General features: G+C 45.3%; 1 protein-coding gene across 6 annotated transcripts in view; it reads right to left on the bottom strand.

The window, feature by feature from the left end:
* Window positions 1–16,934, bottom strand: part of adgrl1a (adhesion G protein-coupled receptor L1a) — a 181,538-nt gene that overhangs the window by 30,026 nt on the left and 134,578 nt on the right. For all 6 annotated transcript variants that reach the window (XM_074697407.1, XM_074697408.1, XM_074697406.1 and 3 more), the window contains 2 exons: window positions 1,173–1,380; window positions 687–951 (listed from right to left, as the gene is read on the bottom strand). In XM_074697407.1, the coding sequence (XP_074553508.1) occupies window positions 687–951; window positions 1,173–1,380 (473 nt within the window). The remainder of the gene's footprint in view (window positions 1–686; window positions 952–1,172; window positions 1,381–16,934) is intronic.

Here is a 16,934-nt window from a genome sequence, read left to right as displayed (position 1 = left end):
TTAACTTCTACAGTTTGAAAAACAATTTCCTGTTAAGGTCAAAGATAGTGATTATAAATGGGAGCCGTCTTTCTGAGCAACACATTAATTCAGACTCTGTTTGTGTGGAAACTCGCTGCCTTGATTACAGTTTTGTTTGTTAAGAAACAAAGAACCAACTGGTATTAAAATATGAATGCTCCAAAGTTCACAGTGATGGATCATGTTTTGAATTTGTCACACAGGCAGGGTACAACAATGTGACTTTGGATTACAGATGACAAAGATGTGGATTATTTGTTTGGAGCTGTGTATGCATTAAAGGGATCCAGACTTATAAAACCAAACAATGCTACATTTTATGATTGCAAGACATCACTGACATGATGTTTGAGCCCAGGAAGAAAGTAGCTGTATGCACTTAAAACAAATCAAATATTTACCCCAGTGATGAAGATTACTTTTTGAATATGATGGGATTTGAAATTGGGCCTAACCTTTTAAGGTAATTTTAATGCGACCTCTTTTTATCAAACAACAACATCCCTCTATCTCATTTGACAGTGCACTTGTGTAATCTCAGTAGTAAATCATTCATGTGTGACATAAGACCTTTAGCTTGACCAGTCAGATGAGATTTGAATATAATCCACTTCTGAATCTATAATCCACATCTCATCCCCTTCTGTGCTGTGCTGCTCTCCCACCTGGCTGACCACCAGCCGCCCGTTGTTGGACTCTGTGGCGTAGATCACCCAGAGGCCGTTCTCATCCACTGCCAAGTCGATGTCTGATTTCCCTCCCCAGCGGTACGGCGAGGTGTCATGGTAGTTGGCGTTTGTGATGATGGCTTCGCCGCTCTTGATTCGAGTGCGCAGGTCATACTTGACTATGTTTCTCGTGCGTTCTTTGTTGTAAAACACCGCGCCGTCATACACGACAAACCCTGTGCCGTCGACCCTGTTAGGCAACCTGTTGATAGAGAATCACATGAGCTGGTGTAGAAATCCAGGAGAACAAGCCAATTTATCTACTCTGCATGACACAGTCTCACAAGATGGCCTTGCTGGGAGCATGCTGACACCACAGTAGGACTATTCTGCCATCATCATCCATATCCACATCAAAAGCCAATGAATCAATACAGAAGCAGATGCTATTTGATCATCCAGGACAGTGGGAGGCGCCCTCACTTGTAGGTGGTAGTGGCTCGGTTCTGTTTGAAGTCTTCCCAGGAGGCATACTCATACAGCATGTCAGTGCGATAGGGGGTCCAGGGCATGACGTATAAGCGGTCCCCAGACTGCAGCGGGTCCTTGCACCACGCCCCTGCCTGGTGCTCAGCCTCCTGCAGAGAGCTAGCCGCCTGCACCCGCAGCAGGGTCCCCGGACAAACAAAGACTGGCGTGGGGGAGGTGTTTTGGAGAAGAAGAAGAGAGAAAAAGGGAGAAGGAGAAAATTAAAAACCAGGCATTGTAAAAGTGAAAGATATGATGGAGATGGAAGGGGAGGGAGAGAGGAGATGAAGAAAAGGCCAAAGACCGTGGAATACAGAAGAGGAGAGAGACATGGAGGGGACGCAGGAAAGATGAGGTTTGATAAAAGTAAGCTGAAATTTGAAAAGGAGACAAAGACTAAGAGTTGGGTGGGAAGGGAGGGAGAGGGTGTGTGAGGTGAGGTACAATATCAGATTTTAAATGAAGGAACATATAAAAGCTCATTTGTAGAACATCAGCATTGTGGTCGGAAAGTGTCTGGATATGATAAATGGGAGATTTCTGGCTGCGGCGGCGGCTTCGATGTAGTCTCTAATCTAATTTATCTTGGCCTACTTTTTATTTGATTGTGCATTTTCCCATTTCAAAGACCTCTGCTTCTCTGCTCTGCTACTGGGTGGTAAAACAGTAATTGTGGAGTGTGTTTTTTTTTTCAGGGCTTCAATTTGGCTCTCAGTCAAGAGTAATGCCTTGAAGAAAAACAAAAGCATCTTGGGGTAAGATACAAGGTTGGCCAGGCCTCCTCTTCCTTACTGCAGCTCAGCTTCTCAAAGTCCTGAGTTCACTGGAAAAAAAAGAAATCTTATCAAGTGTTTCTGTTTTATTCTCAGAAGAAAATGTCTTTTTAGACCTCATATAAGCCAAATTCACCTGACCAGTCCAGAAAAAAAGTCTTTTTTCAAGTTATTCAAAGAAAAAAGTGTGGTCAGAATTGCTTGTAACAAATTAAAACAATTCTGCCAATGGAACAAGAAAAAAGTTACTTGTTTTAAGATGACATTTAAGACATTTTTTACTTAAAATAAGACAAAAACACTTGATAAGATTTCATTTTTTTGCAGTGTTCAGACAACCACTGACACACTTACACAAAAATACATGGGAAACCGTAAACACAACTCATCTACTCAACACACACACACACACACACACACACACACACACACACACACACACACACACACACACACACACACACACGGAAGATGCCTGCACCAGGCAGGTGGAGGTCAACTACTGGGGACTAGGGTGAATGGTCTGGCAGTTGTAAAGTGTCCCTGCTTGACAGAGGGAGAAAGAGTCCTGGGACCACTGGGCATGTCGGGTGATATATGAGGAAAGCTGCTGGCATCCTCGCCACTCCGACATCACAGGGGTGCCGGCGACAAAAAGAAAGAAGTAGAGAGATAGAGGTAGGAGGGAGACAGAGAGTTAGAGGCACTATGGAATAAAGCAGCTGAGGAGTCCCCGCGTCTCCTCTGCCAGCTTATTTATGTGGCTCTCTCTGGCTCTGGGTTCAGACACAACCAGACACCTGCTGGTCACCTCATGACTGAATGCATCTCTGAACTAATTGGACGCTGCAGGGACACTTGGACACAGATGACATGCAATACACACGGGTGAACAGACAGCCACACACTCACATCTAGGTACACTCGAGGATGGTACATGACATGCATGCACACTCCAACACGCATCCATACGCTGTCACTCGGTGACTGTTAGAGTGATGGATCAGCCCAGGCTCAAACTGTCTTGAATATTGCATAGAGTCTGAAACAGGAAGGGAATCATAATAGAGAGATAGAGGAGTTACTTCAGGCCTCTGGAAATCCAGATTTCTGCTTTTCCTGCCTGTCATGCTGTTGTTTAAAGAGGTTTGTGATCTGTGGAGCTGGGCCACTTAGGAATTAGCCTCCTCTGTCTAAGGGGGACCAACAGGGATTGAGACTGGCAGCCAAACAGGAATCTAATCAAGCTCAGGCATAAACAAACACTCTGAATACAGACGCTTCACAGGGAGGGGGCCTGTCATGCTCCATTGTCGAACCAAAATGCTCTCTCGAAAGCCTGAGGTGTTTGCTTTGCAAATATTAACGTGGGTGACGGGGATATGCTAAATAATGTTCAGGGCAATGGTTAAAATGGCACTTTCAGACAGAAGAACAATTCTTGACTAACATCTGCGGCAACTTCCCCTCACATTGCCATCAAATGACATCTTTTATCAACCAAGACACAGCAAGAGCGCACTGCAAATAAATTAAAAGTTGTGTGGGAAATATTTCCATTAAAGGCAGTAAATAAAAGGTATTATGAGCAGAGAGCTATAGAGTGGGGGGAAAAAACAACCACTGAAAGTAGGACACAGCCTCAAAAGTACAATGCCACTGTAAATAGAGAAATAAACAGCTTGCAGAAAAGCATTGCAGAGGCTTTGCATGTAGGTGACCCATAAACAAAGCTGGGAACACTCTGCCTCAAGGTAGAATAAAGGACAGAGAAACACAAACATGCAAGCCTGTTTATTACAGTCGCATAAAGGATGACCACAAAGAGTCAGTATTAATATGCACGCAAGCATTCATCTCATCTGCTGCCACATTAAAGAGCCTCTGATAGGTATTATGGTACAGTAAAGGGCAAACCAAATCTGTAGAGCCGAGGCAATCTGACTCTAATAAATCATATCAATCTTATAAACATGAAGGATTATTTAATAAGAGAAAATGAGAACTACTTTAGATTCAGCTGTATGAATTCAATAAAGTCGTTGTGATCCATCAGGCTAGTCAAAGTAACTAACTTTTGTTTGCGTTCAAGTGATGTGCTTTCTTTCTTTCCTTAAAGAGCTGACGAAAAAACATTTTTTATCCTTGCATCATAGTCTTTATATTCTTAAGATGACCTCAAATACGTCCCCGCAGATTCAATTCGCAGCACTGTATTTAAAGGTAGAGTCTGCAGGAATTTTTCATAAAAGACAAAATGTCAACTTTTACAGGAATAATCCTGCTCAATTATCACTTCCAGGCCTCTATACATGTGTCAGTGCCTGTGTCTGCCTCAAACCCTCTACTCAGCCTGTATGTTGATGTTTTGGTTGTATCCGGATGTTCCCGGACGAAGGGTAAATGTGCGTTTTGATTAGTGAGTGGAAGAAGCTATCCTAGCACAGAGGAAGAAAAACACCCGTGTATTGAAACGCCATGTAGATTGAGCTTTTTAGTAAACCAGGTTGAAGCTTGGCTTGACTTTCACTCACTTTTGGGAACTTGGAGAGCAGCACGGGACAAATGTCAAACCGAGCTGGCTTTCTGCTAACCAGGTATGCGTCAAATTGCCGTGATTAGCTTGTGCTAACATGCCAAGTGAGGTGCACAGCTCTCGAGTCTCTCCCATGTAGAAACGTGATGGTGCAGGTGGTTGCTGGGCTACTGGGTATGGTCACGTAGTTACAGTCAGAGGCTGTGGGTGTGCTGCTGCTGCTGGCCCTGAGCCAAGGAGGAGGAGCCTAGTTTGAATTAGTGTTTACTAACAAGTAATACAAATTCCCACAGACCCTACATTTAATTTGCCACATTATTTCAAATTTAGGTCAGAATTAAAAGCTTTGGTAGAAGAGAAATGATGGACACAGCTGTGACTGGCTTTAACATAAAGTCAAGGGGATAACATCCTACACTAGAATAGATTATGGCTCCTGTTTGTTGTTGCTAGGCGCAATATAATTTATTCTCACTGCTTTCTGGCCGCCTTCAAGACAACATGTGAATCTGTTCATTATTTCATCTAACCTTCCAGGCCTGTCCTAAATGGGTTGCAGTCTGTTCTATTGGGCATATCATCACAATAACACCACGCCACAGCATACACCAACAGTCTGTCATCCCCTGCCCTCCCCATTGAATTTTTTCTCTCTTCTCTCCTCTCCCGTGTGAACCCTGGCAGCTCCCTACCAGTGATCCTCAGTTTACCTAATGAAATGTTAGCTGGGTGGGCCCCGTGTCAAGGGGGCTCATCACCGGCCTCCAGGCTGCACACGCCGGCCCGGCAATGAGGACACAGACAAACACTGACACATTTGCACACTCGCAGGCCAAACAGAAACAGTGGCCATGCTTCACACCCTGCGAACCCTGCCTGGGGGGCTTCATTAGCTCTGACCTGTGCTCCCCGGCCTTTACAGCTGCCTTACTTTTTATCACCTCTTTCTGCCTCCCTTGCTCCCTCTAACTGTGAAGAGTGATTGTAGCTGTGGGAAGCCGAGCAGCCAAACCCTTGCAGTGGAGTCCATAGCACAAGAGGCTATTATGACCACAGTATGAATGAGGTATTAAGCATTAGGCATTAAGCATTAGGCGTAAGTCTTGAGATTAGGCATTATCCTAGTCTGGCTAGAGCAGGTCAGCCGGAGTAGGAGGCATCTGGGATTATGTGTGATAGTTAGATTATTAGATTAATTCCTGTTTGGGTGTGGATGGAAATGTTGCAGTTATAATCACTGAAAGCAAGCCACCAGGTAATGCAGACACAACACTATTTCAGCCTACAAACTAGCCAGATGGCTAATGAAACTTACCTTATCAGGGATTAAACCCAGGCTGTAGCTATCATACTCTAGCATTCCAATTACAGCCAAACACACACAGGGAAATGCAGCTGTATTAAGTGACTATTTATCTCCATAATCCTTTTCTTAGGCACAGGTCAGCTGTTACTTGTCAATATGAGGCTGCCGAATAAAATGATAAAAGCACAACAACCTTCTTGAGACTGACAGTATATATCTCCCATTAGTGTCAAGCAGCAATTTGTGATCGACTGGCAACGCAATTAAAAGTGAGCACTGACAGCTTGAGGCTAAATTTAGACTTTTCATTGTGGTTGTCATCTGCAGTCCATGGTGTTTTAATGTTTGATGTGACAGCATCATGGTGATGGTAAATGTATGACTTTGATGATCTAAACACACCCTGCCCACGACTGGTCGCTGTTTTTACAGTAGTGTCTTTGTTGTGATTGTTTTCTTTGTTGTTGTTGTTTTTCTTTAGCTACCAGGATCTGAGAGCTCTGCTAGCCAGGTCTCTGCCCAGTCCACAGTCATGGCCTGCCCACATGTCAAACTGCTGAGAGCATGCTGCTTTAATTGAATCCCACACCTGTTACTGGCAGGTGCAGCATGCAGGCAGCAGGGGGCAGAATGGAGTATGGCATGGTACCCTGCATCCATGCTGGACGGTTAATGGACTTTTAGGGTTAGCGTGTGTGCATGTGTGCAGTCTCCTGATGGTATGTTGACACACATTCATAAGCCCATTAGTGCGTGTGTTTGTGTGTGTACTCTCCTACATAGATAAGCATACGTATATATGTGTTTGTGTGTGTATGGAGGCATGCATGTGTGCAGTTTGGAGAGAAAAAGAGGCAGAGAAAGAGAAGAAAGCGTGAAGAAGGATGTGAGCGTGTTCTGTGTGTGCAAACAGGAGGAGGGAGAGGAGTGGAGTAAGAGAGCGTAAATAGGTTATTTCCTGTGAAATGAGAATTAGGAGTGAGTTAATCTGCTGAGGAGTGACATTAAGTGACAGAGAGAGGGTGAGAGCATTAAGAAAAGAGGAGGGAGGGGCTCCCATTGTGATTCCGCTTCCTTTTAGACTACAAGGGAGGGGGTCAAGTCATGGGAGTAAGAACACAATACAGTACAAAAAAAACTGTGCACAGTCTTATTCACACAAAGACACACACACACATGTAGGACAGATACAAACACACTCTTTGCAGACAGTGGAAGAGGAATGTGTCAAACTGGCACCTTTATCAATCCAAACAGTCACCCCACAGAATACCCTTCACTGAGACCAAAAGCTTGCAATGGCTCGAGATAGCGCCACTGAAAGAAGAGTCTTATCAGCCTTTGAGAGAAGTTGACACTGAGTGACAGCAAAGTTGCTTGGGACATGGCTGCAATGGCAACAGATACAATAGACAGCAGAGGGACATACTCTATGCTGACTGATAATGCTCCAGCAGTGTGGATACAGTAGCTCTGCACAGATGTAGCATTAGCCTAGCCGCCGCCCTGCATGTTTCTCTTTCCTCTCTCCTGCTCAGCATCCCAAAGGTGCTGTCTCCTCATAAAGGTCCTGAAAGCAGACGCGCTGATTTATATTCATGACCAGCTGCCTCACTCACTCACCTCTCTGTTCTGTGGCTCTAACAATGCATGACTTCTGCATGTACAGTCAGTCCCCACACTCTCTATCTCACTGTGCTTCTGAATAGGGTGTCTGCACTGGCTCGGTCACATGACTGTGCTTGTGTGTGGTGGGTCATTCCTAATGAGGTGATGCTGCCTGACTCATCGTCTCTATAGCGACGGCTCTACCTCTCCCTCTCCCTCCTTCTCCTTTTGCAGCCCTTCTTTGTGTTTTCCTGTCACACGATGCAGTGGTTTCTCACTCATTCTCTCCCCCACTTTTTCTACATCACAAGTAGTGAGCAGTTTTGCAAGAGCAACGGTTCCGTCCCCCCCAGTATGCTTCCCCCCTGCGCCCTGCTCTGCATGGAAATAGCAGAGCTGTTTTCAGAATCTAATACTGCTTTATTTCCTTGCCTTTTTCCCCTTTGGAAGCAAACAGATTGGAAGTGAGAAAAAATGGCGGACACTTGTTTGGCGCTGTCAGCTACGGTAAAGGAAGCAGTGTAATGATGTGGTAGTGTACTCTGCTGGACTGTCAGCACAAAGAGGGTGAGAAAAGGGACAGAGGGAGTGATGGGAAGAAAGAGAGACAGCTGATGCTATAGTCCTAAAAAAGCCTCTCAGAAGGTAGGTTGACATGGTGTTGACATTCATTGAACAGGATCTCCCGCATGTGATATCATCACTGATAGGTGCAAGTCATCCAAATCCAAATCTGTCGATCAGCTGATCAGTCAATGGGGATTCAAACACGGACAGACACAAGTCTGGAGTGTTAATTCAACCAAAAACAGAGAAAGGAGGTCTGTTCAGCAATGGAGGGATGGATAAAGATGGCAAAGGAAGGGGTTCAGACGTAGGAAAAGGGAATTCATTAAAGTTTTAGTGGGAGGAAATGTGTAGTAAATAAAAATAACCAGCTGGGAGAGGCGGAAACAGGGGGAGGAGAAGAAGGTTTTGTAGCTTCTTTTTACACCACAAGCAGAGCTAAAATGTCTGCTTGTGGTGGGAGAAAAAAAGGAAGACAATGATCCATGTGTTCATGAAAAGCCATGGTGGGACAAAAGGGTCCATGAACCAGTCAGCTGCAATCTTTGCAAGAGTTCATTCCTCCAACATATGGATCCAAACGTGAGGCAACATGGGGAAAATGGCCGAGGCTAAGAGGGATGTGGAAAGAGTGGTTCAAAGGGAGCTGAGGAGGGAGGAGGGGACCTGAGAGAGGAAGCTAAGGCTCATTGGGAAGCTGGCTCTGATGGCCACTACTCTCACAGTGACCTTGGGTACGGGTCAGGTCCACCTCTCCTCTTTAAGAAGCCGGTGATTGAGGTGCCTGGCCATGCTGATTGGAGCTCTTTAGGAGTGCTTGTAGTGAGGCCCTGCAGTATCAGAGAGGCCGTTACAAGAAGCTGAAGTGCTCCCTGCTGTGGATACACCTCCCACCCCCATCACTTCCCCCTCTCCTCCCCCTCCAGAGCCTCACTCAACACATAAGGAAACCAGGACTGACTGACGAGGATGGGTACGGGGAAAGAGAGGGGCACGGGTTCACAGTGCATGTGCAATAAAGAAATCAGAGAAGTGGCAGTGACAAACTGTAGAATTAGAGGAAGAGGGAGAGAAGAGGAGAGGAGAGGAGGAAGAGGAGTGTGCTCGAAAGAGCCTGCAGCTGCTTGTGATGGCCAGATGTGATCTGAGAGATAAACCAATCGGAGGAAGGCGGAGGAGAGGAGGAGAACAGGAGAAAAAGAGCATGAGAAACACAATAAGGAGAGATAAGTAAGGGGACAGTGAGAGGGAGGGAGTTAAATGAAAGTGTGATTAATTGAAAAAGGAAGAGAGACTGAATGAGAGGAGGACACTGAAGCACCTGGAAATGGGATTCTGTAAAAATGATATCGAGTGTGACTTTGGCCGGGAGCTGAGTTATCTGAACACAATGTTTTACTCAAAGATTAGAGAAACAACAAACTTTGATTTGGTCCTGAGAGACAAAAAAGAGAAGGAAAGGGATACAGGATGGAGTCAAGGAGCAGCTGGATAATGTAAAGAAAGAGAGTTTTTCTTAGAGCTGGATGGACTGATAAATCGTAGTAGCCAAATGAGACGGCAAGTCTAGAAATGTGATGAGAAACATGAACTTTTCTGTGTGTATGAGGCAACAAGGTGAGGAAGACATGATGGAAACAAGGTGAGACATTTGCCATCCATGAAGTGGTGTGAATGTATGTAGAGTGTAAGATTTAGCTAAATGTGCTTCGACACACAGGAAAGGAATGAAGTTAAATTCTCGTTTATCTCTCATGGATTCTGATCTGACTTCCCATGGTGCCCTCTTGTGTGTGCAAGTAAGTGTGTGCGTGCGTGCAGGTCGGGCTGGTGTCATCAGAACCAAGGAAGAAATCTAGAAGGGTTTTAGAGTTTTGGTTTTAGTTCAAAGAGAGAAAGAAAGGGAGGAGCAGAGGAGGTGATTAGAGGTTGAGAAAGAAAAGGGAAGGGAATCAACATCAAACATGAGCACTACACAAGGTGCTGGGTTAGGATGGCAGGAGGGGGGAGGTTATGGGGGGGAGGGAGGGAGACAAGGGAGGAGGAGGAGAAGGGAGGAGGGGGCGAGCTGTGGTTGTCATGTTCATTGTGGTCTTTACCTTTTTGATCCACTTCTATTCAAGCATCGGAAAAAAGGAGATAGAGATAAAGAGGAAGACAGCAAGGAAGAGAGAAAGAGGGAAAGTAGAGAGGACGAAAGAAAAACAGGTGCAGGAAAAAAGAGAAAATTTAGATTTAATAAAACGCTGTCCTTTCTCTCCCTCTTCTTTTTTTTTCTTTAAAGCAACTTATCTGTCTGTGTTATGCTTGGCTACTCAGAGAGAGGATGGCTCAAATGGAAAAATGAGGAGGAGGGGAAAATGGCCTGACCTGGGTTTAAATCCATTTCCATTTCATTTCAGTTTTATCAATAATCCTCCCAACAACACAATCCACCCCCAACCACACACTCTCGACCCCACCTCCACCTCTCTTATTGCCACATCCCTCCCCCTTCCCCTCCCGCCCCAAAGTTCAGCCTCAGGAACCTGCTGGAGAGAAAGCAAAGCAGAGCACCCTCACGCTGCGCTCCTCTTCAAGCTGTGGAGGTAAACAAAAGGAAGGAGAGACAGAGGAAGAAATGGAGGGATGATACATGGAAAGGTGAAGATGAGGATGCCTATCTGGGGCTTGTCTTCTTCGGAGGGTTTAGTCGAATCCCCCTTCTCCGCCTCCCTCCCTGAGCGCGCTCTGTGTTGACATTAGAGCGGTCCCTTGATCTGAAAGAAAGCGGTGCTTTTGGCTTTGCTCAATTTACAGAGTCAGGATGCTCGCTATAGAAGCCAGCAAAAACACTCAACCCATCGACCGTCCAATCAATGGGGAGCTGCCGGCTCGCCTGGCCGAGGCTAGCTCATCAAAGACGAGGAGAACAAACAACAGGGGGAAAGGGAGGGCTTGACAGGGTGGAACGCCTCAGAAACAGAGAGAGACCCAGTGAAACAGTTGAGGGGGGGTAGAGACAAAAGAGAAATGAGAGAAATGTCTACAGCGAGCTCATCTAACATGAATCAATAGGTTGGTGTGTTGAGTCACAACAAGGCGTCAGCTGACACGAGCAGGTGAGGTGTGGCTCCCTCAGTATCCAGGAGGCCGTTTGGTGCCTGCTTGTGCTGCTGCGTCTTGGGAGGTTCGGAGCAGCGGGAGACTCACGGTGACGCCGACAAAGATCTCAGCTCCAGCTTTTACACGCAGGCTCGAGTACATGCCGCTCTTCTGCGATTGCTGAGGCGCGAGCGACGTGCGAGCGGACCGCCGTGTCTCTAGGGAAGAAACGTGTCAAAAGGCACATGGTGGTGGATCCCTGCTGCGGGCGTGATTATGGTGTATGTGTCACGAGAAGTCTGACGTCCCTGGAGAGCCCTGTGATACTGTCACGACACCTCGCGGGGTTTCCCGTAAATACAGAAGCAAAGAGAGAGCAGCAGAAAGAGGGATGCAGAGAGACAAAGGGCATGCAGAATAAAAGGGAAACAAGTAGCGTTTGCAGCAGCAGCCTGATCTGTGTGTGTATGTGTGTGTGTGTGTGTGTGTGGCAGGGGGGGGCTCACATCTTGGCAGCCTGACAGCAGAAGCAGCTTCAGTATCAGCAGCAACACAGATCATTTATCATCTAATGCCAAGATCAAACTGGACAAACACCCTTCATGTGGACCTGGGGATTGGTGGCCATTTTTCAGCCTGCAGGGGTAAACATGGCGATGCTGTGAATGCCTCATGTCCTGTGAAGATGGGTGCTGAGGCGGGGTGGGGGGAGCAGTAGGCCTCCCACACCACCCACTGTGAATGCAATCATTAGCACCAAGGTTAGGGGAGGGAGAGCTCGGCCAGAGCGCGCCCAGCATCCAGAGTTTTAATCCTCACTGGAACAACTGGGGGTGGGAAGTTGGAGGCAGGGGCACCAGGAATCATCAGAGCTCTAATGCACGGAAAAGAATCAGCTTACAGTCCTCTAAAGATGGTTTCCAATGCGTGTGTTTCCCCACTGCAAAAAAGGGAAATCTCATTGAGTGATTTTGTCTTATTTTTGGTAGAAAATGTCTTTTTAGACTTGATATGAGTAGGGATGGGTACCAAATTAGGTACTTTTATAGGTACCGACAGAATTCTGTCAAAAGTACAAGGTACCGATTCACAAAAAATCAAAAGGCACCATGAATAGGTACCTAAATATATCCTTGTGACTGTTGTAGAGTGGAAGAGTAGGCAATTTTCCATACTGGACATGAACACAGCATTAAAAAGTGATATAGTGAAGTATAAATATGTAAATAAAAAAATACTTTTTTTAATTACAAATTGATATTTTTTACTGCACAGACACAAAAAAGTACCAAAAAGTGGTACCGTTGAGTACCGATACCGATTGCCAGGTACCACTTTTTGGTACTTTATCATTTCAAATGTGAAAGGTACCCATCCCTAGATATGAGCCACATTTACCTGACCAGTCTAGAAATATGTCTTATTTCAAATTATTTAAAGACAAAAATGAGGTCCGGATTGCTTATTGTATTAACTTGTACTAAGACATTATTCTAGTTTGAAGCAAATTTTTCCTAATCCTAATGGTTAGCACAGCAGCCTCACCGCAAGAAGGTCACCGGTTTGATTCCCAGCTTGGCCGGAGGGCCTTTCTGTGTGGAGTTTGCATGTTCTCCCGTGGGTTCTCCAGCTTTCCCCCACAGTCCAAAAACATGCTCATCAGGTAAATTGACCACTCTAAATTGCCCATAGGTTTGAGTGTGTGCGTGAATGGCTGTCTGTCTATGAATGGCGACCAGTAGAGGGTGTACCCCGCCTCTCGCCCAATGACAGCTGAGACAGGCTCCAGCCACCCGCGACCCTGAACAGGATAAGGGGTGAAGGAAATGAATGAATGAATAACTTGAAACAAGACGTATTTCTGAACTGATCAGTGAACTGTGTCTCATGTCAAGTATAGTGACAATTTTTACTTCAAATAAGACAAAAAAACTTGATAAGATTTCAGTTTTGCAGTGCCTGAACCAAACGGAAAATGAGGTGTGTGATGCTCAGGGAGTGTGTGATGCATGTAGGAAAGAGAAGAAGAAAAAGAAAGTGTCCTCAGTGCTGCTGAAAGGGAGAGGAAGGAGCAGAAGAAGAAAAAGGTGATGAAAGACTTCTGTTGACTCCATTTCGTCAGCACCCGCTTTTCCTGAAAAATAGACACTAACCAGAAACACACACAAGATAATCACACACACCCAAGGACATACACACAGATAGAGAAGAGACAGAAACTCATCAAACTGTCTTCACAGTGAGCTGGAGGTTAGTTTAAGGCCACCTTGGTTGTTTGTCTGATTCATTCAGCATTTCTCTTTCAGGGCCCTTTTGAGAAATAAGCCACTGGCCTCTCTCCCCTTAATCACTCTGCTCAGTGCTCTCTACAACCCTATCAATTACTCCCACACTAATGAGTACGGCTAGAAACACACTCTCTAACAGACACTCACACATCGTCGGCGTACTGTGGAGCAACTTAGCTTCCTCTGTCTTCTTACAGCACTGAGAGATAGCACGTCCTCTGCAGCTTCTTCCGCCCTCACCCCCGCTCGGTTTTCTTTTTCTTTCACTTTGCATTTTTCATGGCAAGGAATCATCCCTCTCCATAGCTCGAGTTAATCCTCCTGCTCCTAATTCACCAAACATTTATGAGACGCACGTCTAATGGAGCCTCAATACATATTAATAGAATTTTGTTTTCAGCTGCATGACAGTGTTTCCTCTTCTGCTCTTGTCTCACTACAATGTCGTTTATCCCTCTGCTGCTGAACTCTTCGAATCTAGTCACCTATCAAGTGTCTCATATTCGACAACAGTGCTGAATAAGCTAATGAGGAGGGATCACTTTGAGAGAATCGATTTCGCAGCTGCAAAAATTTGAATTTTAAAGTAAAAAGAGAATTTGGTCTTCACCAGAGTAAGTGCTGTAAAAGTCACCCCGTGCTACCTGCAGGATGTGTATTAACAAGATAAATCACAGCTGATGAAACTGCAGAGGCACAACACTAAGTGTAATGGCTCTGGCATGGCTAGCATGGATGGCCTGAGCGTAGAGCACATTAGGAGTCAATAATGATACAGCCCAGAGTCCTGCAGGAGGAGGGGGGACAGGTAGAGTTCCCTCACGGGGTAGATTTACTTTGACCTGTTGTACATCTGTATTAAGACAGCCGTGCAGGATTTCCACTGCAGTGAACAGCCTCTGCAGCTGTGTGTATGGATCTGTGATGTCTTTATTGGATCCAGCGGTCTACAGCAGGCTGTGACAGAGCAGAATGAGAGTTCAGCTGAGCCGTTTTGTCTTCCTCTGCTCCGGCTGGCAAAAAACAATGCTATGTGGCGGGGGAGGCCTTGCAGGGCTCTTTTGGCTCGATGAGATATGATTTGACTTGCTGGCCGATGTTGTGTTTTGCCAAGGCGATGCCCTGTGCAACAACACACACACACACACAAACACACACATGTTCTGGCCTCTTGTTTGAGCTCAGCTGACAGAGGTGTTTGTGTGTATGTGTGTGTGTGTCAGCTCGGCTCAGGCTGTCACCTCGCTGTTTCAGGTGACTGCTAACATGTCGCCTGTGCGACACGCACATAGAGGACCCTGTCACACGCCAGGATCACACAGAGTCGTCAACATGGCCACACACCATCTCAGCTGCTGTGACACCAACCTCAACATATCTCTCTGTTGTTCACCTTTGTGTCGAGGCATGTAGTAAAAAAAAAAAAAAAAAGACGTGCTTCAGATTTGGATTGTGCCTGGCATTCTTAGCCAGACACAAATGATGGGGCATTACCAGAGCGATTAGTAGGAGCAAATTCAATTAATCTTGACAAATCTCTGCTGAGGCAGAACTGAGGAGAGCGCAGCAACCCCCCCTCCAGGTAATTAAAAGTGGCCGAGTTGAGTGGCGTGTGGTGCGACGGTGGCTAGGTTTTGGGATGAACAGTTCCAGCTCTGACTCCGAACGTGTCAGGTCGTATTTACTTTGTCAGGTGAGCACAAACACGTTCAGCAGCCACGCAGACATGTTGTGCATCGTTCATGTTTCTCTCTGTGGGTGTGAGAGTGAGTTTTTCCTGCCGTGGAGGAGAGTGACAGAAGGGACAAGAGTAATTGGCTCTTCTCTGTCACCTCAGACAGGCGGGACTTTTCATCAGAAGTCAGACACGATCAACAAAGTTTTTTTTTTTTTTTCAAACAAAAGAGGAACAATGCAAGTCAGCATCTGTTTAATCATCTCTTTGATTGCTTTGTGGAGCGGGAACAAGATTAGTTCGCAGTTATCAGGGTTAGAATTAGGGCTGCAACTGACGATTATTTTGTTGTTATTTTGTAATTACTCTATTATATATTTATGATTAATCGGTGAATTTTGGGGGAAAAAAAAGATGAGAATGCATAAAACTAAAATTCACAAAACTAAACATGCATTGCTGTCTAAGTTGATAACTATTGTTTGCTTAAAGATATATACAAAGAAACAACATATTTGGACATTGTTTAAGCTGATCAGATGCTACATTTATAAAGTATAACAAATGACATGAATGTTTTGTCATTAAAAGAATCAACAGTATGGGCAAAATAACAGACAATACGTTGTCAAGTCATCAGATTGAGAACTTAGTGGGCCAAAAAGTTCACCCTCTCTGCCCTACCACTATCTGTAGCAGCTAATGCTAATGCTAACGTTGGTGATGATCTAATAAAAAGACAAAAAGGATTCCTAAAAGACATACCATGCATTTCCCAACATATAAAAGTAGCATATGTGGGATTTTGTAGCTACTCGCCTCGCTGTTGAGCTCACCGGCTCATCATCAATGAGCCCAACATGTTTGCATTTTAAGTGTTGGATCATTGCAGTTGTAATGCAGTGCAATGGGAGGTCATTTTTGCAAACGTTGCACTTAACACTCTGTGTGCTTGTACTAAGCCGCAACCTCCGGTCTAAGAATATGAGACGACGGGGAAGCAAAAATCTGCTGTTCCTTGAGTGTCCACTTGAGGCTGGCTCCGTAAGTACCGAAAGTTACATACACACCAAGCCAAAAAAAGGTGTTTCAAAAGCAGAAATTAACCTTTTTACAGCCAGCTTTAAAACAAACTCTTCTGTCTGAGTTGCTAATTTTACAATTGGCACCTTACGGGGGTGAATTTTTTTCTAACTCGGCGGTTCAGAGGCTATTAAGATAGAAAGCTCACCCAATCAGAGGCACAGCTCAGGGTCACTTGACTGACAGGCGCCCCATAGCTCTACGCGAATTCCCTGCCCCTTCCAATATGATGCGATAGCGGATGTGCTTCATTTTCCTTTTCAGAAACAGGTCAGAGACAGGTGAAATCATGGAGACTATGTTCATGTTTTTGGATGAACAGCTTTCTTCGGTTCTCCTGTTATTTAAGCGTTTACTTGTTTCCCTCACCTGCCGGCTCGGCTTCTCTTCCGCCTTGCTGATTTGTTTGCATGAGACGCATACAGCCCCACAGCCCAGGTAATCTACACTCAAGATGGTGGCGGTAATGCACCTTCAGCTAGTTGCAAGCACTAAATAATCTGACAAAAAGGAAGAAGACAAATAAACTGAAGACAAACGAATACAGTATGGCGCAGCACAGTGCATCGACAAAAGTTTGTCGTTGCAGCCCTAGTTAGAATGAAAGGGAAAAACACAGTGAAGTAAGCAGCTACCCTGACCCTCTGTGGATAAACAACATAGATCAAGAATAAGCTGCACAAAACCACCAGAAGACTAACAACAAAAGTTAAAGGCCTGGAGAAGGTCACTCTATCAGCAGCTAAAATCGACTGAAAGACAGGTGAGCAGAGGGCAGAGGAGGCTCGAGGAGAACA

The sequence above is a fragment of the Halichoeres trimaculatus genome, unplaced genomic scaffold, assembly GCF_033239565.1.
Source record: "Halichoeres trimaculatus isolate MK-OKI-2021-1 unplaced genomic scaffold, fHalTri1.1 fHalTri1_scaffold_20, whole genome shotgun sequence".
In the NCBI taxonomy this organism is placed as follows: domain Eukaryota; kingdom Metazoa; phylum Chordata; class Actinopteri; order Labriformes; family Labridae; genus Halichoeres; species Halichoeres trimaculatus.
Note: the sequence above shows the minus strand (reverse complement) of the source record. Positions and strands in the feature narration are given on the sequence as shown.